The 21,825-nt window shown below is 47.6% G+C and overlaps 1 protein-coding gene and 1 pseudogene across 3 annotated transcripts in view; one reads left to right on the top strand and one right to left on the bottom strand.

The window, feature by feature from the left end:
- The window catches only part of ITGAM (integrin subunit alpha M), a 76,617-nt gene extending 57,860 nt beyond the window's left edge, over positions 1 to 18,757 (bottom strand). For 2 of the 3 annotated variants that reach the window (XM_054454551.1, XM_054454552.1), the window contains exons 1-12: positions 18,640 to 18,757; positions 16,891 to 16,996; positions 12,989 to 13,092; positions 12,605 to 12,675; positions 12,339 to 12,456; positions 7,315 to 7,445; positions 6,407 to 6,552; positions 4,912 to 5,065; positions 2,702 to 2,852; positions 1,646 to 1,719; positions 1,342 to 1,471; positions 284 to 426 (exon numbers count right to left, since the gene is read on the bottom strand). In XM_054454551.1, the coding sequence (XP_054310526.1) occupies positions 284 to 426; positions 1,342 to 1,471; positions 1,646 to 1,719; positions 2,702 to 2,852; positions 4,912 to 5,065; positions 6,407 to 6,552; positions 7,315 to 7,445; positions 12,339 to 12,456; positions 12,605 to 12,675; positions 12,989 to 13,092; positions 16,891 to 16,996; positions 18,640 to 18,667 (1,356 nt within the window). In that variant the 5' untranslated portion in view covers positions 18,668 to 18,757. The remainder of the gene's footprint in view (positions 1 to 283; positions 427 to 1,341; positions 1,472 to 1,645; positions 1,720 to 2,701; positions 2,853 to 4,911; positions 5,066 to 6,406; positions 6,553 to 7,314; positions 7,446 to 12,338; positions 12,457 to 12,604; positions 12,676 to 12,988; positions 13,093 to 16,890; positions 16,997 to 18,639) is intronic. The other variant, XM_054454553.1, reaches the window with a different exon arrangement.
- LOC129016387 (U7 small nuclear RNA) lies at positions 10,973 to 11,030 on the top strand (annotated as a pseudogene).
- Positions 18,758 to 21,825: the final 3,068 nt, after the last annotated feature.

Raw genomic sequence — 21,825 nt, 5'->3', positions numbered from 1 at the left:
ACTAACATGGCTATCCTGGTTATATATGGGTTGAATACCAGCTCTGAGTACAGAAAGACCCATAGAGAGCTCTGTACAGGCAAGCATTGTTATTTATCATTGTTAAAAAAGCTGAGGACACAGCATGCTCAAATGCTAAGCTGATCCCACAACTCCCCAGCTCATAGCCCCCAAAGGCTCCTTTACAAGAGGGCCATGCATGTCATCTGAATGCCCCTCCTGGAATCTCTATGCCCCCAGGGCGCCTCTGTTTGCACATTCATGCTCCACAAACCGCACTCACCTGGGTGCCCTTGACATTAGCGTTGGACTCCCACATGCCAGCGTTCTGCCTGAACATCACTACCAGGCCGATGTGCTGATATCGAGGTGCCCCCAGAACCAGGCTTTGCACCCGGTTCCGCAAGATGATAGCGGCAGCATAACCTGAAGGTGGGGGTCTGAGAGGTGAAGTGCATTCCCTGCCCCCTCCTCCACCTTGCAGACCCACCCCTTGAGTAGGGGCACTGGGGCAGCCCCACGCTTGCTGTGTTGGGGTAACTGATCCCTACGCTATATTTCTCTTTATGAACATAATTATAATTTAATTTAGAAGTTTCTGGCCGGGTGCGGTGGCTCACACCTATAATCCCAGCACTTTGAGAGTCTGAGGCAGGCGGATCACCTGAGGTCAGGAGTTCCAGACCAGCCTGGCCAACATGGTGAAACCCAGTCTCTACTAAAAATACAAAAAAAGACCGGGCACAGTGGCTCACGCCTGTAATTCCAGCACTTTGGGAGGCCGAGGCAGGTGGATCACCTGAGGTTGGGAGTTCGCGACCAGCCTGACCGACATGGAGAAATCCCATCTCTACTAAAAATACAAAATTAGCCGGGCGTGGTGGCACATGCCTGTAATTCCAGCTACTCAGGAGGCTGAGGGAGGAGAATCACTTGAACCTGGGAGGCGGAAGTTGTGGCGAGCCAAGATCACGCCATTGCACTCCAGCCTGGGCAACAAGAGTGAAACCCCATTTCAAAAAAAAAAAAAAATTAGCCAGGGGTGGTGGTGCATTCTTGTATTACCAGCTACTCGGGAGGCTGAGGTAGGAGAATCACTTGAGCGCAGGAGGCAGATGTTGTAGTGAGCCGAGTGCCATTGCACTACAGCCTGGGCGACAAGAAAGTAACTCCACCTCAAAAAAAAAATTGAAGTTTCTGTCTTTAAAGCTATCCCAAGAGCCTCATAACTGGTGTCCCATACATACGTATCCCATTCATTCAAGACCCAGACATCTATGCTAGTTGACTTATGTCAAATCCTGACCCCTTCTTAGAGTAATTCTTGCCCTCCCCACTTACCCAAGTAAGCATCATTCATGTCTGAATCCACTCTGGTCATGTTGATGAAGGTGCTTTTCTCCTTTGATGTATATAGAAAGGCTCCACCAGCCCAGTCATAGCTCCCCACAGTGCTCAGCAAGGGGCCATTCTGGGAAAGATGTAGAACAGGGTTGATGAGGAAGGAAGAAGGGACCACCGCTGCCCCTCACAGAGCTACTTCCCAAGTACCTATCACAGAGAAGAGTCCCCAAACCCCCACATCTCTCCTATCTCTTCTTGCTACCCCTGCCCCACCCCTGCAATTTAATGAAGGGCCACTTACAGAGGTGATGGCAGCGCTGAAGCCTTCCTGAGACATCTCATGCTCAAAGGAGCTGCTACTTCCTGTCTGAGTACCTGTGAAGAGGAGAAGTTTCTACATTAAAGAAAGCAGAAGGTCGGGCATGGTGGTTCACGCCTGTAATCCCAACATTTTGGGAGCCTGAGATGGGCAGATCACTTGAGGTCAGGAGTTAGAGACCAGTCTGGCGAACATGGTGAAACCCCGTCTCTACCAAAAATACAAAAATTAGCTGGGCGTGGTGGTATGTGCCTGTAATCCCAGCTACTCGGGAGGCTGAGGCAGGAGAATCACTTGAACCTGGGAGGCAGAGGTTGCGGTGAGCCAAGATCACACCACTGCACTCCAGCCTGGGCAATAGAGCGAGACTCAGTCTCAAAAAAAAAAGAAAAAGAAAAGAAAAGAAAGCAGAAGAACCTAGAACAGGTACTGAAAACCCAAATGCTCTGGTGGCCACAGACAAAGGAGACTCCGACGGGATCTGTGTCAAGCTGGACAGCATACGTCCCTCTTAGAAGGGTGGCAGCCATTCACCTCCAGCCACTTCCTGCCAAGTGGGAATGCGGTCTTCAAGGTCTTCAAGGTGTCTAATCTTCCAGCTTTTCAAGATAAGCCATAAACCCAGACTGTATATGAAATCCCCCAATTTCTAAATTCCTTTTATTCAACAAACATTTATTGAGCACCTTCTGAGTACCAGGCACTATTCTAGACAATTGGGATACAACAGAGAACCAAACAGACTACTGCTGGCAACACATCCAATTTTTGTTAAAATACTGGGTGGGATTTGACTCCCCCATACTCCAATTTACCAGCCTATAGCCAAGATTTGCAAAATTACAGGTAAAAGTATGGATTCTTTGACTTCAAAGGAATTGACCAAGTGAGGCTGGGAGTGGGAGCTGAAGGAAGTGGAGAGAGTTGATGCTGGGGGATACCAAGGGTTAGGAAGGTCTGGATTCTAGAGGGGACTATGTGTTCTGGGGTGGGGGGCTGCCTCTGGAGCTGCTCTGGGAACACAGATGACTGACTCACCCTCGATCGCAAAGATCTTCTCCCGAAGCTGGTTCTGAATGGTCTTCAGAGCCTCGAAGTTATTCACCCGGAACACGTGATCACGAGCCGGCTTGGATGCGATGGTATTAAGCTCTTGGCGGGATTTCTCACTGCGGAAGGCATCTCCCACCTGTTACCAAGGAACAGAGGCCAAATCATGGTCTGAGGCTAGCAGTATCACCTGGCAAAGACAATTCTGCAGGAAACTGGTCTGAACCATTATTTATCAAGTGAGGAAATGCATCAGAAGGTCCCTAGGACAGGGTTGCCAGGTATAGTTGGGCAGGTCGTACACTGCACAAGGCACTGTGCCAAGGAAGTAAGTTGGGGCAGAAACCCGGCTGCTGATCCATCTGCTGTGCCACATCTCCTGGTATGGAGCTGACCTCCCCCTAGAGGAAGGGGAGCCTTTTTCTTTATATGAAAGTATGTCCTACGTGCCAAGGCATGTATCCATGGTGATATCGCTTTCTGTGTCATGCAGGTGCTGTAGTAGTTTGATTACACTGATGATCCTGACTCCTTGCCTCTTCCTGTATCCAAGCCCTTTCCCCCGGCGCTCTGCTCTGCCCTCCTGCTCTTGGTGGAGTCATTTGCTCCCTTCATTGCCTCTGGGCTCAGGCATGAGTCTTGCTTTAGCCCATTGTATACAGAGCACCCTTGACATAACTGACTCCATCTTAGAAAAAGTCTCCATTCTATATTTCACAGGGTGCTTTGCCAACAAGGATAAGGTTGTTTTAAACAAATTTTTAAAATAGGCCAGGTGCAGTGACTCATGCCTATAATCCCACACTTTGGAAGGCCAAGGTGGGTGGATCACTTGAGGTCAGGAGTTCAAGACCAACCTGGCCAACATGGTGAAACCCCGTCTCTACTAACAACAGAAAAAAAAAAAATTAGCCAGGCATGGTGGTGCATGCCTGTAGTCCCAGCTACTCAGGAGGCTGAGGCCCAAGAACTGCTTGAACTCGGGAAGTGGAGATTGCAGTGAGCCAAGATCATGCCACTGCACTCCAGCCTGAGCGATAGAGCAAGACTCAGTCTCAAAATAAATAAATAAATAAATAAATAAATAAATAAATAAATAAACAAATAAATAAATAAAATGACAAATAAAGACTACATCCAACCAGATAAGGATGCAAACAAGCACATGCTTCTCTGTCTGTTCTCACCAGACAGCTCTGTGACTAGAAGAGATCAGGCCTTCAGCAGCTCAAAGCAGCCGTTGGAACTCACACCTCGCAGTCGCTCATGATGAGAGCCTGGCATTTGCTGCCAAGGGCTCCGCTGCATCAGAGACTCTGCCTTGCAGGACTAATGGGACCAGGACCCTTGGGCCCAGACCAGGAGTCCTTTTCATTCATCCTTTCTCCTCTTTCTTTTTCTTCTGATGTTAAATGTTACTTTGTTTGCTGTGGAATGTTTAACCTATAACTTTTATATATTGATTAAGTATACTATTATATATGGTTTGCAATATTGACTGACTTGTGGGTGGCTTGAGCCAGAGTGTCTGAGGGAACAGGATGCACTAAGGAGAACTGCCTCCTTGGGAATTCCATGCAGCTCGTGGCATTTGTGATTGAAATAGCATCAACGAAAGTTGTTGTGGAAAGACACAAACCTGCATGGACCTGGTTATCGCTAACCTTGCACCGCTCATGACATCCATTGATGTTATCAAACATGATGCAGAGGCATGAAAAAGCACTTGCAACATCTCCACTGTTCTCTTGCTCTCCTGCCTTCACCATGAGGACATACCCAGGCTAGCCCTGGAGAATGAGAGCCAGGTTGCCAAAGGGCCAAGTCACCCCAGTGGTTCCACCCAAGGCCATCTGGTCCAGCAGATGACATAGCTGGCAACCCTCAGAAACAGAGAGAGCTTGGCCAAGATCAGCAGAGCAGCCTGCCAACCTGCAGCTAATGACAGTGAGGAAGGCCATTGAGACCAGAACTCTTGGCCGGCTGACCCACGGGCTTACTTATTATTTTAAGCTGCTGAATTTTGGGATAGTTTATTACACAGCATTGATGTGGCAACAGATAGCTGATACGGTGTATATGAGCTAGCATTAGCTCTCATGTCACTTTGATTTTAATAATATTTGCAAATTGAAGGGAGGATGGATCCACATAGAAACCCTACACAGAAGCATCACCCTGAGAGCTGCATTCCATACCCCAATGACGTAGCGAATGACTCCCTCTCTGTCTGCCTCAGGGATGACATCCTCATATCCCAAGGGATCGCCAAACTTTTCTCCATCTGTGATGACAACTAGGATCTTAAAGGCATTCTTTCGGGCTCCGTGGGTGATGTTAAACAGCTCTCGTCTGTGCAGGAAACAGGAGGGACAAAGTCAAATGCAAGTAGATGACACGCTATTTTTTTTTTTTTTTAAGAAATAGACACTCACTCTGTTATCCAGGCTGGAGTGCAGAGACACAATCATAGCTCACTGCAGACTTGAACTCCTGGGCTCAAGTGATTCTCCTGCCTCAGCCTCCTGAGTAGCTGGGACTACAGGCATGTACCACCACACTTGGTTTATTTTTTTATCTCTTTAGAGATAGAGTCTCACTATGTTGTCAATTGGTCTCGAACTCCTGGCCTCAAGTGATCCTCCCACCTCGGCCTCCTAAAGTGCTGACATTGCTGGTGTGAGCCCCTGCACCTAGCCAGAGATGCTATTAGCATCAGAAAGGAAATGTCAGCAGAGTCCCAGACACAGATACAGCTAGGCGAGGTCTCGGAGGGGCTCCATCTCCCCTGAGACTTAGCACTGAGACACAACTGCCCCGAGACCTGGAAAAGCAGCAGGGAAGGGAAAGGAAGCCTTCACGGTTTTTGTTTTTATACTTTCGCATAATTTGGGTTTTTTAACTGAGTATTATTACTTTTGAATTTTAAAAATATATATATTTATGGCTGACACCTGTAATCCCAGCACTATGGGAAGCTGAGTCGGGTGAATCACCTGAGGTCAGGAGTTCAAGACCAGCCAGGTCAACATGGTGAAACCCTGTCTCTACTAAAAATACAAAAATCAGCTGATGGTGGTGGACGGCGCATGTAATCCTAGCTACTCAGGAGGCTGAGGCAGGAGAATTGCTTGAACCCGGGAGGTGGAGGTTGCAGTGAGCCGAGATCAGGCCACTGCACTCCAGCCTGGGTGACAGAGTGAGACTCCGTCTCAAAAAATAAATAAATACATATATATATATATACATATATATATATATAAACTTAATTGGCCTTCAGGAAACCTCTCCCAGAGCACTGCACCAGCTCCCCAGCCCCTCTAGGACTCTCCAGTGCTTCTTGTACTTCTGTTCCAACCCCATCCTTGCCTCTACACACACCTCAAAATCAGAGTGAACTTCCCAAAATGAGACATGGCGATATCTCACCACGGGCTGTAAAGCTGCCTTTGGTCCCCTGGCCTGAGCTGATCTTTGTAGCTTCCCTCCAGACACCTTTCCCTCACTTCCCCACTCCACTCCCACCTTTCACTCACGACTTGTCCTTTGACGAACACACCACACACAGCCTCCCCACCTCTGCCGGTGGGGAAGCATCCTCTACCACCCCTGTCTGAACGGTTCCCTTCATCCATCAAAGCCCAGCTAAGTGTCTCCTCCTCCCTCCATCCTAAGTGAAAAGGGGAAGCTTACACCACTTTGCGGATGCCTGTGGCCGTGTGTGTCCGCCCCAACAGCTGCACTATTGGCTTCACCAGTGATCTCGGGTTAGGGTTTTTCTGGAACTCTTTGAAGGTAAAGTGAATCCGAAATTCTTCAGAGTACTGCATCAAAGAGAACTGCGGAGGGGGCAGCTGGTGTGATGCTGGAGAAGGTGCCCCCACCCCTCAGACATCTCCCAGCAAGCGCCACAAAGATCTTAAACACTCCAGTCTCCAAATTCCTCCTCTGTGCTGCCCCTAATCCCCTGCCTCACCAGGACAGAGAGCTGCCAGCAACTCCCATCTCTCCTCAATACTAGAACACGGCCAGCGGCCGGGAGGAGTGGCTCACACCTGTAATCCCAGCACTTTGGGAAGCCGAGGTGGGTGGATCACCTGAGGTCAGGAGTTCGAGACTAGCCTGGCCAAAATGGTGAAACCCCGTCTCTACTAAAAATACAAAAACTAGCCGGGCATGGTGGCATGTGCCTGTAATCCCCGCTACTCGGGAGGCTGAGGCAAGAGAATTGCTTGAACCCGGGAGGCGGAGGTTGCAGTGAGCCGAGATCATGCCACTGCACTCCAGCCTGAGTGAAAGAGTGAGATTCTGTCTCAAAAATATAAGAAATAAAAATGAAAATAGAACTCAGCCAGCAATGACACATGGGCTTCATCTCCCATGCCAACCTTAACAATTAGAGCTGCCCGCTTTATAAAAGGCTGAAAGAATGCCGAGGCTGCCTCCAACAGAGCAGAAAAGGGACTCAGGAAGGCAAACCATAATCAATTGCCAATTTGGCAATGTCTGCAGTTGAACTGGGAGGAGAATGTGGTGGCCCGGTTGCCATGTATCTTCCAGCCCCGTGTGGGCTCTTCCCTAACCTACCCATGGGCCCTCACCAAGGTTTTGGACTTTTTTAATTGCTCCATCACAGTTGAGACAAACTCCTTCATCTGCCGAAAGTCATTTGGGTTGATGCTACCAGAGCCATCAATCAAGAAGGCGATGTCACTATCCACTTGAGGACACCCTGGGGAAGGGGAAAAAGAGTATGAATCAAGTAATTCGACACTTGGTGTTTTGGGTTTTTTTGCATGTCAGCCCTCTGCTGAACAATGAGAATATAGGACCCCGTCTCTATAAAAAAAATATGTTAAATATATATAAAAATTATATATAATATATAATTTTTAACATATATATGTGTATATATATTACATATATATATATGTAATATATATACACGTTAAAAATTAGCCAGGCACGGTGGCACATGCCTGTAGTCCCAGCTCCTCAGGAGGCTTAGGGTGGGGGATCACTTCAGCCCAAAAGGTTGAGGCTTCAGTGAGCTATGATCACGCCATTGCACTCCAGCCTGGGCCACAGAGAAAGACCCTGTCTCTAAAAAATAAATAAATAAGTAAATAAATGAGGACAAAGTGGTATGGAAAATTTTCGTTAATTCTGCCCAAGGGAATCAGGGAACATGGTGATGTTTGACTGGATCTTGAAGAACAGGAAATAATTTGCCCAGCTGGGCGAGGTGGCTCACACCTGTAATCCCAGCACTTTGGGAGGCTGAGGTAGGTGGATCACTTGAAATCAGGAGTTTGAGACCAGCCTGGCCGACATGGTGAAACCCCATCTCTATTAAAAATACAAAAAGTAGCTGAGATCGCACCACTGCACTACAGCCTGGGTCACAGAGCAAGACTTCGAAGAAAAGGAAGAAAGGAAGAAAAGGAAAGGAAAGGAAAGGAAAGGAAAGGAAAGGAAAGGAAAGGAAAGGAAAGGAAAGAGGAAAGGAAAGGAAAGAGGAAAGGAAAGGAAAGGAAAGGAAAGGAAAGGAAAGGAAGGGAAAGGAAGGGAAAGGAAGGGAAAGGAAGGGAAAGGAAGGGAAAGGAAAGGAAAGGAAAGGAAAGGAAAGGAAAGGAAAGGAAAGGAAAGGAAAGGAAAGGAAAGGAAAGGGAAGGAAAGGAAAGGAGGAAGGAAGGATTTGCCAGATATACAAAAGGTGTAGATCCTAGAAAAGGGAATGGCGCACACATATAAAGTGCTGTGGAATGTGCTCCTCTGCCTTCTGCCCCATCCCCAAATCCACTTTCTACCCATCGCCACTCAGCTCTGTGGCCTGGGAGGTCAACCTGCAGGGACCCCATCACCAGGACTCTGTTGCCCTCTGGATTCCCACTGGATTTGGTGGATGAGGGGGCTCAACAGAAGACTGGAGGGAGGAGGGCAGTGAGGTCCTGGTGTTCTCTCATTGAGGTTGCTTGGGGACAGCTATGTCCTTCACAAAAGACCAACTGTTCCTCAGAAGGAGGCCAGCTCCACATGACTCTCTCCAGACCCTGGTGAGCTCTCCCTCTCCTCAACCCATAAACCCAGGAGTGGCAACAGACCTGCTTGCCCAGGGCTTGGAAAGTCCCTGATGGCTCCCTTAGGCCTGTCACAGCTTTATAATTACTCCCTTTATAAATAAACCCCCCTCTTTGTAAATAAATCTTACTGAAACCGCCTTTGCAAAATTATGACTGAGACAGTGAAAGAGATCTAACTTAACTGACTCCATCTTGCTTCTAACCTCCAAGCTGTCTGTGTTCATTCCTGGGCGTAGGCTGAACTAACTTTGGGAGAAACTTAGTTTATAGTTTATAGTTTAAACAAAGAGTAACAGCCCTTTCCCAAAGCAGACCTCCTTCTTGCCTGGGGACTAGATTGCCTTCGTAGGACTAACATTAGCCACAAAATGAGAAATTATGATTTAGGAGTCATGCAGCTGGAGGCTACAAGATTCTGACCCTCCCTAAACTGCTCCTAAAATCAGCGCTGGAGTTATTTTGCAGACCTTGCACTTGATGGATTAGCTGGCACTGCCCAGATCAATAAACTGGTTCATCCGATCTTGCGGCCCCCACCCAGGAACCGATTGAACACAAGAAGACAGCTCCAACTCCCGATGATTTCATCCCTGACCAATCAGCACTCCCAGCTCACTGGCTTCCCCCGCGACCTACAAAGTTATCCTTAAAAACTCTACTCCTCAAATGCTCGGGGACACTGATTCGAGTGATAATAAAACTCTGGTCCCCTGCACAGCCGGCTCTGTGTGAATTACTCTTTCTCTATTGCAATTCTGCTGTCTTGATGAATCAGCCCTGTCTAGGCAGCAGGCAAGGTGAACCCCTTGGGCAGTTACATTACTGGAATGTGCTTTTGGTCCCAGTTGAGACTCCTACTGATACATGGGACAAGGGCCTCAAAAGGATTCTGGCAGAATCCAGGATGCCGTTTGATGGAAACAGCACTACAGGGACAAACGTATGTGATAGCAATGGAGACACAGCAGTGGCATTAAGCAAAGAACAGTGGGCAAGGGCCTCTCTACTCCAATAAGGAGCTCGACTTTATCTGTAGGCAATGGGGAGCCACGGAAGGTTCTTAGAAAAGGAAGTGAGGTGATTTGTTTTGTATTTTAGAAAGACTGGCAGGGCACAGTGGCTCATGCCTGTAACCCCAGCACTTTGGGAGGCCTCCTGAATAGCTAAGACCACAAGCACGTGCCACCATGCCTGGCTAATTGTGTTTTTTGTAGAGATGGGGTGTCATTATGTTGTCTAGGCTGGTCCCAAACTCCTGGCCTCAAACAATCCTCCTGCCTTGACCTCCCAAAGTGCTGGAATTACAGGTGTGAGCTACCGCACCCTTTCGAATTTTGAACCAAGTGTATGTATTATATATTTTTTAATAAATGAAAACTTTTTTAAAGAAGTAGTCTTGAACCCTGAGAGTGAGGTCTAAAGAGGGAGAGGTAGAAGTGTTAGCTGAAGCCACAGAACTGGGTGCTTTCAGGAAAGAAGAACACGTGGGTGAAAAGAGAACCCGGAACCCAGTGCCCCTAGGTGGAGAATGCACTCAGGAAGCTTGGGTGGTGAGGGTGAGGAGAGATGGCAGGAGATGAGGAGGAGACTGGAAGAGAGAAGATTGTTTTCATGGCTATCGATTGTGGTGGTTGATCGCTTTTCAGATACAGACAGAATGAGAGTGTTTACAGCCAGAGGAAGGGAGAAGTTAAATGTCCTAGAGAGAAAACGAGTGATTCAAGAGATGCTGGGCCAGGCGCAGTGGCTCACACCTGTGATCCCAGCACTGTGGGAGGCTGAGGTGGAAAGATCTCTTGAGCCCAGGAATTCGAGACCAGCCTGGGCAAAAAGGTGAAACCCCATCTCTACAAAAAATACAAAAATCAGTATATGCACACCTGTGATCCCAGCTACTCTGGAGACTGAGGCACAAGAATTTCTTGAGCACAGGAGGCAGAGGCTGCAGTGAGCCGAGATTGTGCCACTGAACTCCAGCTTAGGTGACAGAGTGAGACCCTGTCTCAAAAAAAAAAAAAAGATAGGTGATCACTTTAATTGGTACATGAGAGATTCTCAAAAGCCCAGATGGAAGATTTTAGTCATGGGACAGAGGAGAAACAGGTCTTCCTCTAAAACCAGTGAGTCACTGCCAGGAGTGCTGTCATTATGGAAATTTGAGAAAAAGGAGAAAGTGCGGTGTTACAGCTCTTTTAGAATTTGTCTAACAAATTCCAGTGAAGACTGGAAAACCGCTTATTAAGATAAAATAAGAGAAGGGGAAAGTGGAGGGAGTCCATGCCTGAAGCTTTTGTTTTCTCTGTGGAGGAAGGAGGATTGTCTGTGGAGGGTGAACTATAGAGGAACAGGGCTTGAGAAAGAAAAAAAACGCAAGGGAGAAACATTCGCCTGTGGTGGCAGAATCAACATGAAGACAAGCAAAAAGATAGCAGAGCCATTGAACAAAGCAGTGGGAAAAAGCAGCTTGAAGGATCCATGCATTCTGGCCAGGCATGGGGGCTCATGCCCACACTCATTCCCTGCCTCATTCCCAGCACTTTGGGAGGCCGAGGTGGGCAGATCACCAGAGCTCGGCAGTTTGAGACCAGCCTGGCCAACATGGTGAAACCCCGTCTCTGCTAAAAATACAAAAATTAGCCGGGCGTGGTGGCGGGCACCTGTAATCCCAGCTACTTGGGAAGATGGGGCAGGAGAATCACTTGAACCCGGGAGGCAGAGGTTGCAGTAAGCCGAGATTGTGCCACTGCACTCCAGCCTGTGTGACAGAGCGAGACTCTGCCTCAAAAAAAAAAAAAAAAAAAAAAAAAATCCATACAGTCACTCAGAATCTCAATCAATGGAGGTTTGGGGAACAGGGTTGTGGAAGGCAGCCCCCCAAGATGGTCCTCAAGATTCCCACTTCCTGCCAATGACACCTTGCACCATCCCCTCCTCTGCAGTGTGACCTGGACTTATTTTTTAAAGACAGGATCTTGCTCTGTCACCCAGGTTGGAGTACAGTGATGCAATCATAGCTTGCTGCAGCTTCAACTTCCCATGCTCAAGTGATCCTCCTGAGAAGCTGGGACTACAGGTGTGTGCCACCACACCTGGCTAATTTTTTTTTTTTTTTTTTTTTTTTTTTTGGAGAGACGGGGGGGTCTCCCTATGTTGCCCAGGCTTGTCTTGAACTCATGGCCTCAAGCAATCTTCCCACCTTGGCCTCCAAATAGCTAAGACTACAGGTGGTCATCACCACACTCAGCTAATTTTTTTTTTTTTTTTTTTTTTTTTTTAGAGACAGGGTCTCACTACGTTGCCCGGGCTGATAAACCCCTGGGCTCCCAAAGTGTTGGTATTGCAGGTGTGAGCCACTGTGCCTAGCCAAGGAGCTTTCCTAAAGTACGAGACCCTAGCACCTCCCTAGCTTCTCTCTCTAATGGGACCCAGTTCCCCCACCCTTCTGCACCCAGAGCCCAGACCTTGAGCAGATGTCACCTCAGTCCTGCCCCCTCCCCTGGCCTTTTGCTGCCCGTCTGTTCCCTCTGCCAAAGGCAACCCACCTCGGAGGGCCTCTGGGAGCTTCTGGGGCTGCTGCCGCAGGTTGGATCCAAACAGGAAGCAGAGCCCTTTCACATACGTGTTCTCACTGCAAGTCTGGTGCACGGTGGGGCCACAGGCCTAGGGGGCAGGAGCCAGTGGAAGGGGCTGCCCCTGCTTCCTGTCCTTGTACCCCAGCACCTCCACCCTCCACAAGACCCCCAGCCCCACCATGTGTGGGCCCCCAAACACCCCCATTAGGATGCTCCTCTGATCCAGCCCCACTCACCAGCAGCTGGGGGGGGCTGGTGGTGGCTGCCAGGGACAGGCCCAGAGACATGTTCACGGCCTCCACGGGGACTGCGGGGACAGATATGGGCATGGTCACCCTCGGCGGGGGACAGAGAAGGCTGTGGAAGAGCTGGGCAGGGGTCACCTCCATGCGGGAGACAAGGAGGTCTGACGGTGAAGGGGGATCCTAAATCTTGGGAAAGAAAGGAACACAGAGGGATTGCCTGGGGATGTCTGGGGTAGAGACTGCAGGCAGAGGAGAGGGTAGGGAGGCAGACACCTGTGTCCCCACCACAGATTCCCAGGACACAGGAGTGCCTGGCAAGTCTCTATGTGTTCACAGTGGGAATCCCAGTCCTGGCCCGGCGGGGCAGTGACTCACCCTGCAGGCGAATGGGCTCGCATGAGCCTGTGCTGTAGTCGCACTGGTAGAGGCTGCCCCTTTGGTTGGCAGCCACTATCTCCTGGGGGGCTCCAACCACCACCCTGTGGGGAGAAGTGGGAATAGAGAAAACTCCGACATGTGGGGAGAGAAGGAGACCACAGAGGAAGTTCTGCCACCCAGAGGAAGGTGGGGGCCCATACCTGGATTCCTAAATTTGTATGACTAGGAGGAAGAATTAGCAAAGAAAAAAATGGGAAAATGTTAAGACTCAGAATGAGAAAAGGTCTTCCTAAGAATGACACAAAAACCAGAAGTCATTTAAAAATAGGACCAGGCACAGTGACTCATGCTTATAATCCTAGCACTTTGGGAGGCCAAGGGGGCAGATTGCCTGAGCTCAGGAGTTCAAGATCGGCCTGGGCAACATGGTGAAACCCCGTCTCTACTAAAAATACAAAAAATTAGCCAGGCATGGTAGTGCGTACCTGTAATCCCAGCTAAACGGGAGGCTGAGGCAAGAGAATTGCTTGAACCCGGGAGGCAGAGGTTGCAGTGAGCCGAGATAGCACCACTGCACTCCAGCCTGGGAGATAGGGCAAGACTTTGTCCAAAAAAATAAATGAATAAATTTTAAAAATAAAAATAGGTCAATTCAAGCTGGGCACCATGGCTCATGCCTTTAATCACAGCACCTTGGAAGGTTGAGGCAGGAGCATCATTTGAGGCCAGGAGTTTGAAACTAGCCTGGGCAACATAGCCAGACCCCATCTCTACAAAAAATGTTTTTTGGTTTTTTTTTTAATTTTTTTTTTATTATTATACTTTAAGTTTTAGGGTGCATGTGCACCATGTGCAGGTTAGTTACATATGTATACATGTGCCATGCTGGTGTGCTGCACCCATCAACTCGTCATTTAGCATTAGGTATATCTCCTAATGCTATCCCTACCCCCTACCCCCAAAAAATGTTTTTAAAAATTAGCCAGGTGTGGTGGTACACACCTGTAGTCCCAGGCCAACCTTTTTTTTTTTTTTTTGAGACAGGGTCTCACCCTGTTGCCCAAGATGGAGTCCAGTGGCATAATCATAGCTCACTGCAACCTCTGCTTCCTGGGCTCAAGCAATCCTTCCACCTCAGTCTCCCAAAGTGCTAGAATTACAGGCATGAGCCACTGGACCCGGCCCACAGTCATTTTATTTATTTTTATTTTTATTTATTTTCTTTCTTTGAGACAGATTCTCACTCCATCACCCAGGCTGGAGTACAGTGGTGCGATCTCGGCTCACTGCTGCAACCTCTGCCTCCCCGGTTCAAGCATTCCTCCTGCCTCAACCTCCTGAGTAGCTGGGATTACAGGTGTGTGCCACCATGCTTGGCTAATTTGTGTATTTTTAGTAGAGATGAGGTTTCCTTATGTTGGCCAGGGTAGTCTCGAACTCCTGGCTTCAAGCTACCAGCCCAGCTCAGCCTCCCGAAATGCTGGGATTACAGGCGTGAGTCCCTGTACCCGGCCTCCACACAGTCATTTTCAATAAATTTCTGGGCCAGGCTCAGTGGCTCACACCTGTAATCCCTGCACTTTGGGAGGCTGAGGCAAGTGGATCACGAGGTCAGGAGATCGAGACCATCCTGGCTAACATGGTGAAACCCCATCTCTACTAAAAATACAAAAAAATTAGCCAGGCGTGGTGGCACACACCTGTAGTCCCAGCTACTCGGGAGGCTGAGGCAGGAGAATCGCTTGAACCCAGGAGGCAGAGGTTGCAGTGAGCCAAGATCACTCCACTGCACTCCAGCCTGGGCGACAGAGCGAGACTCCGTCTCAATAAATAAATAAATATATATATATATATATATAAATAAATAAATAAATAAATAAATTTCTATATGTGATAAACTACCATAAGCATACTGAAAAGAAAAATAATACACAAGGGAGAGAGATTCACAACTCATACCCCAGACTACTTTCCTCAGTGTACTCAAAGCTTATACAAACTAGTAAAAAAAAAAAAAAGAAAGAAAAGTGGCCAACAGATAAGAAAAACATGTTCACAAAGTGCCTCTCTCATAAAAAAAAAAAAAAAGAAGCAATTTAAAGCTAAATTAAGATACCACTTCTCACCTACTCGATTTGCAGAGATCAGTAAGCTTGATAGCACACTGAGTTGGCAAATGAGTGAGGGAGTATGAGGAAGTAGGTATTTTCATGAATTTCTGGTGTGAGTGTAAATTGCTGCCACCACTGTAGAGGGTGATCTGGAAAAATCTATTAAAATTGCACGTGCTCATGTACCCCTGGATACCACAATCCCAGTCCTAGCCTTTACTTCCAAATAGGCTTGCACATGTGCAAAATGACAGCATTGTTCATAGAGCAAAAGTTTGGGAACAATCTAAATGTTCATTAACAAGAGATCTAATGTAACGTAAAAGGAGATTACAAGCCAGGCGTGGTGGCTCAAGCCTGTAATCCCAGCACTTTGGGAGGCCGAGGCAGGTGGATCACCTGAGCTCAGGAGTTCGAGACCAACCTGGCCAACATGGTGAAACCCTGTCTCTACAAAAATACAAAAATTAGCCAGGCGTGGTGGCAGGCACCTGCAATCCAAGCTACTCAGGAGGCTGAGGCAGGAGAATTGCTTGAACCCAGGAGGCGGAAGTTGCAGTGAGCCAAGATCATGCCACTGCACTCCAGCCTGGGCGACAGAGCGAGTCTCTAAAAAAAATAAAAATAATAAATAAATAAATAAATAAATAAATAAATTATAGTATCTCCCAATTCTGGCATGCAATGCAAGCATAACATGGGATTAATGGACTCAAATCACTGGGCTGTATTATGGGAGATAAAGCAAAGAGCAGAGACCAGCCCCCTTCTTCTGGAAAGGTACTATCACCTCCACAAATACTGTTTCTGTAAAGGTAAATGTTTTAGGCTTCATGGTCCATACAACCTCTATCACAGCTCCTGAATTCTGCCATTACAGCTCAAAAGTGGCCATAGCCAGGCACAGTGGTTTACGCCTATCATCCCAGCAAGTTGGGAGGCCCAAGCAAGAGGATGACTTGAGGCCAGGAGTTTGAGACCAGATTGGGCAACAGAGTGAGACCTCGTCTACACAAAAAAATCAAAAAATTAGCCAGGTGTGGTGGCACATGTCTGTAGTCCCAGCTACTCAGGAGGCTAAGGTGGGAGGATTGCTTGAGCCCAGGAGTTTGAGTCTACAGTGAGCTATGATTGCACTCGTGCACTCCAGGCTGAATGACAGAACAAGACCGTGTCAGAAAGGAAAGGAATAAAGAAATGGAAGGAAGGAAGGAAGAAGGAAGAAAGGAAGGAAGGAAGGAAGGGAGGGAGGGAGGGAAGGAAAGGAGAGAAGGAGGGAAAGAGGGAAGCAGGGAATGAGAGAGAGAGGAAGGAAGCGAGGGAGGGAGGAAGGGAGGGAGGGAGGGAGGGATGGAGAGGCAATAAACAGTAAGTGACAAGTGGACGGGGTTGTTTTCAATAAAATTTACTCACAAAAATAGGCGGCAGCCTGCAGGCAGGCCTTAATTTCAGTACAATGTGTGCTACACATGGTGTGTTGGCTGAGGGAGGGAACGTGTATGTGTTATGTACACACAGAGTCTCCCCGAAGGAACACACAAGAAACCATTCGTCAGGTCCCTCCTGGGAAGGGAACTAGGGGAAGGGAGTAAGGAAGAGATTTTTACTCTTACATCCTTTTGCATCTTTTGAATTTAGAACACTGTAAATTCAAAAGATGAATTTGTTGTATATTTTGAATTGATTTATCTATTGAAAAAATCACTCAATGAAATCGCTGATATTTTTCAGGTATGTAAGTCTTGGAGAGAAAGCACTGAGAAAGGGGGCTCCATCTGAGGGTCTCACCTGGATCCCTGAAGCTGGACCACGCTCTGCCCGAAGCCCCTTGCGTTCTCTTGGAAGGTCATTGCGTTTTCAGTGTCCAAGTTGAATCCATGACATAAGGTCAAGGCTAAAGGGAGAATGGGGGAAGGGTCAAGCAGAGGAAAGTAGCATGCCAGCTAGGGGCTGTAGTCCTAGCACTTTGGAAGGCTGAGGCAGGAGGATTACTTGAGCCCAGGAAGTTGAGGCTGCAGTGAGCCCTGATTGTGCCACTGCACTCCAGCCTGAGCAACAGAGAGAGATCCTATCTCAAAATTAAACACACACAAAAAAAACAAAAACTAATAATAATTTAAAAGAAAGCAATGGCTGGGCGTGGTGGCTCAGGCCTGTTATCCCAATAATTTAAGAAGCTGACATGGGAGGATCACCTGGGCTCAGGAGTTTAAGACCAGCCTAGGCAACACAGTGAGACCCCATCTCTACAAAAAATAAAAAATTAGCCGGGTGTAGTGGTACATGTCTGTAGTCCCAGCTACTCAGGAGGCTGAGGTGGGAGGATTGCTTGAACCCAGGAGGTCAAGGCTGCAGTGAACCATGATCATGCCACTGCACTGCAGCCTGGGCAACAGAGCAAGACCCTGTATCAAAAAAAAAAAAAAAAAAAGATAGCAGCATGTCTTCCTGCTCCATTCCCTTTCCCATCCATTCGGTCAGCCTAACTAACCCAGCATCCAGATGTCTGCCTCCCAGGTCCAGCTCTGATAGCCTGGGGCAGGGATTAGCACACTTTTTCTATAAACAGCCAGATAGTAAATTTTAGGTTTTGCAGACCAAGAGACTGATAGAATATGTTGCACAAGTACTTATATAACAAGACAGAAAATACTTTTCTACAAATTTGTCATTAGGGAAATTCCAAACATAATGATTGAGTACAATTTGTTTGTAATACAGGTTTACAAATGAGACAAATAGAATTCTTTGGGGGTGGTGCTCCCTATCATCAAATTGATTATCAGTGTTCATCTTCAATCTCTGGCTGGCAAGTTGTGCAAAAACAGGTGGTGGGCCATATCGGGCCCCCAGGCCACTGTTTGCTGACTCCTGACCTAAGAACCACCGTTGTGGGGCACATCCAGTCCTGCTCTGAATTCCAGCCTCCCTTCTGAGCACCCAAATGGCTTCTTCCCCCGGTGTCACCACAATGATTTGCCCAACAATGAAGTTTCTATACATTCTTAATTAGATAATTTCCTTCCTATGCAGCTCTCAAATATTTCCTTCCCTTTTGAGGAGAATTTCATTTTCCACAACAAAGAAGCATAAAAGGAAACAAACTCAAACCATTTTCATTCATCAGTCATTCAACAAACATTTGCACCTGGGACCTTTGAAAATAGAACCGGAGGCAAAGTGGAGATGGTGAGAGGTGATCCAGGAGGAAGCACTCAGGAAGGGGGTCTCACACCTGCTGTGCACCCTGGGCCATGTCACTTCTCCTCCCTGGGCCTCCGTCTCCTCATATGTGAAGCAAGGGGACTGGCAAGCAGCCTTGCACAGTCCATGAATGTGGTCATTCAACCAGGCTTCCCTGGCCAGCCTGTCTGGGTCTAGCTGTTCTCCCTGCTTCTTCTTGAACCCTTTCTCCTTCCCCAAATCCCCTTTGCCTCTCCCCAGACTGACTCCTACATATTCTGGGCCCTCTATTTATGACAGACCCAAAAGTTCCCCTCCTCCCCAACCAGAGTCCCCTGCCCCACCCCCATGCACCTGTTAACAGAAGGCCTCTGAGAGCCATGGCTGGAAGGAGCCAGAACCTGGAAGGAGGTGAACCGGGGGTTGCAGGCACCACTGAGGAACCCCAAGGAAGCCACCAAAGCAAGGAAGGGCAGAAAAGGAGAAGTAGGAGGCAGAAGTCTATCAGAAATTCAAAGGAAGAGGGCGGAGGCTCAGTGAGCACATAGCCCTGCCTGGTCTTCCTCCCAGGACTGCCCACAGCCTGCCTACCCTTCCTCCCCAGCTTCCTGGCCCAAACCCTCAAAGTCAATACCACTATCCAAAAGGTGCCATTTGTCACCCACTTGTTTCTTGGGTTGGCCCAAGCATATGAACAAGCTGAATAGACTTAGCCTGCCTCCTGGAATTCGTGTTCTAAACATTAATACGGGCCAGGCACAGTGGCTCACGCCTGTAATGCCAGCACTTTGGGAGGCCAAGGCAGGAGGATTGCTTGAGCCTGGGAGTTTGAAACCAGCCTGGGCAACATAGAGAGACCCTGTCTCTACAAAAAAATATTTTTAATTAGCTGGGCATGGTGGTGCGTGCCTGTAGCCCCTGCTACTCAAGAGGCTGAGGTGTGAGAGTTACTTGAGCCCGAGGTCCAGGCTGCAGTGAGCTATGATCATACCACTGCACTCCAGCCTGGGCAACATAGGGAGACCCCGTCTCTACAAAAAAATACATTTAAAAAATTAGCCAAGCGTGGTGGCACATGCCTGTAGTCCTAGCTACTCCGGAGTCTGAGGCAGGAGGATTGTTTGAGCTCAGGAGTCTGAAACTGCAATAAGCCTCAATAATGCCACTGCACTCCAGCCCAGGTGACAGAGTGAGACCCTGTCTCAAAAAAAAAATTAAATAAATAAATAAGCAAACATTAATACAGATCAAACAAGTGTAGGAGGTAAAACTCTGTGTCTTCCTGAAAACACACTTTGCAAAATGTCCCTCCTTCAGCCCATGGAAATGGGAGCGCCCTTCAGCCAGAGCTGTCCTCATTTGTAGTCATCAACAAGGACAACTCAAGTACAGGCATACCTGGTGCTTTTTAAGTATTATTTTGTGCTTTTTTTAGAGACAGAGTCTAGCTCTGTTCCCAGGCTGGAGTGCAGTGGTGTAATCACAGCTCACTGCAGCTTCAATCAACCTCCTGGGCTCAAGCGATCCTCCTACCTCAGCCTTCCGAGTAGCTGGTACTACAGGCACGTGCTGCCATAGCCAGCTAATTTTTTTTAATTTTTTGTAGAGACAAGATCTTGCTATGTTGTTCAGGCTATTCTCAACCTCCTAGACTCGAGTGATCCTCCTTCCTCAGCCTCCCAAAGTGCTGAGATTACAGGTGTGAGCCACTGCATCCAGCCTATTTTGTGTGTGTGTGTGTGTGTGTGCGTGTGTTTAAAGGCCTCAAGCTCTTCACCCAAGAATTTTCACTTCTAGTAATTTATCCTAAGAATAGTTAAGAAGTGTAGTCAAAAATATATGTACAAGCTTGGCTGGGCACGGTGGCTCATGCCTGTAATCCTAGCATTTTGGGAGGCTGAGGCGGGTGGATCACTTGAGGTCAGCAATTGAAACCAGCCTGCCCAACATGGTGAAACCTCATCTGTACTAAAAAGACAAAAAAATTAGCCAGGCGTGGTGGCAGTCACCTGTAATCCCACCTGGGAGGCTGAGGCAGCAGAATCACTTGAACCCTGGAGGCGGAGGTTGCAGTGAGCAGAGATTGTGCCACTGCACCCCAGCCTAGGCGACAGAGCAAGACTCTATCTCTAAAAAAAAAAAAAAATATATATATATATATATATATATATATATTTGCAAGCTTGTTCATTGCAGCATTATTGTTAATAGTGAAAAGCTAAAAAAAACCTGAATATTCAACAGAGGAATGGTTCAATGATACTTCACTCTGTGATATATCCTTACCCTTCCCTGTGTCTGTCACTTTTAATTCTGTTTTCAAAGGCACAGGAAAATAGGTATCCTTCCACACATACATGGAACACAAACCTCACCTTTATGTGACCGCCAATGTGATTCTCAAGCCAATGATTTTGTTCACTCTTTCTCAACACATTTTCTTTTTTTTTTTTTTTTGTGAAACGGAGTCTCCCTCTGTCGCCCAGGCTGGAGTGCAGTGGCGTGATCTCGGCTCACTGCAACCTCTGCCTCTCAGGTTCAAGTGATTCTCCTGCCTCAGCCTCCCAAGTAGCTGGGATTACAGGCGCATGCCACCACGCCTGGCTAATTTTTTGTATTTTCAGTAGAGACAGGGTTTCACCGTTCAACACATTTTCTTTTGCCTCTAGTTCTACTTTCCTGATGACTAGATGGAAAAAAATGCTTGCCGGCTGAAAAAAAGAAAAAGCAATTAAAATTATGTACATTTGGTTAAAAATTATCTGTTTATAATTTTTATATATAGCCAGGTATGGTGACTCCTGCTTGTAATCTCAGCACTTTGGGAGGCCAAGGCAGAGGGATCATTTGAGCTCAGGAACTCAAGACCAGCCTGGGCAACACAGCAAGACCCTGACTCTACAAAAAAATTTTAAAAAATTAGCTGGGCATAGTGATGCACACCTGTGGTCCCAGCTACTCAAGAGGCTGAGGTGGGAGGATCGCTTGAGCCAAGGAGGTTGAGGCTGCAGTGAGATATGATTGCACCACTGCACTCCAGCCTGGAAAACAGAGCCAGACCCTGTCTCTAAAATATATATAGGCAGGGCATGGTGGCTCACGCCAGTAATCCCAGCACTTTGGGAGGCCGAGGTGGGAGGATCACCTGAGGTTAGGAGTTTGAGACCAGCCTCGCCAACGTGGTGAAACCCCATCTCTACTAAAACTACAACAATTAGCCAGGCGTGGTAGCGGGCACCTGTAATCCTAGTTACTTGGGAGGCTGAGGCAGGAGAATCACTTGAACCTGGGAGGTGGAGGTTGCAGTGAGCTGAGATTGCACGATTGCACTCCAGCCTGGGCAATAGAGCTTGACTCAGTCTCAAAAAATAAAAAATTAAAATTAAATAAGTACATACATACAAAAATTTTATATATATATATGCAGGAAAACCAAATGTTAATAGTCGTTATCTCCAAGATGGAAGGATTACAGGTATGTTCCAGTATCTATTGCTGCAGAGTGAGCTACTCCAAAACTTCGTAGTTAAAAACAGCAGC

Source organism: Pongo pygmaeus, chromosome 18 (assembly GCF_028885625.2).
Source record: "Pongo pygmaeus isolate AG05252 chromosome 18, NHGRI_mPonPyg2-v2.0_pri, whole genome shotgun sequence".
NCBI classification, from domain to species: domain Eukaryota; kingdom Metazoa; phylum Chordata; class Mammalia; order Primates; family Hominidae; genus Pongo; species Pongo pygmaeus.
This window is presented reverse-complemented; position numbering and strand designations above follow the sequence as displayed.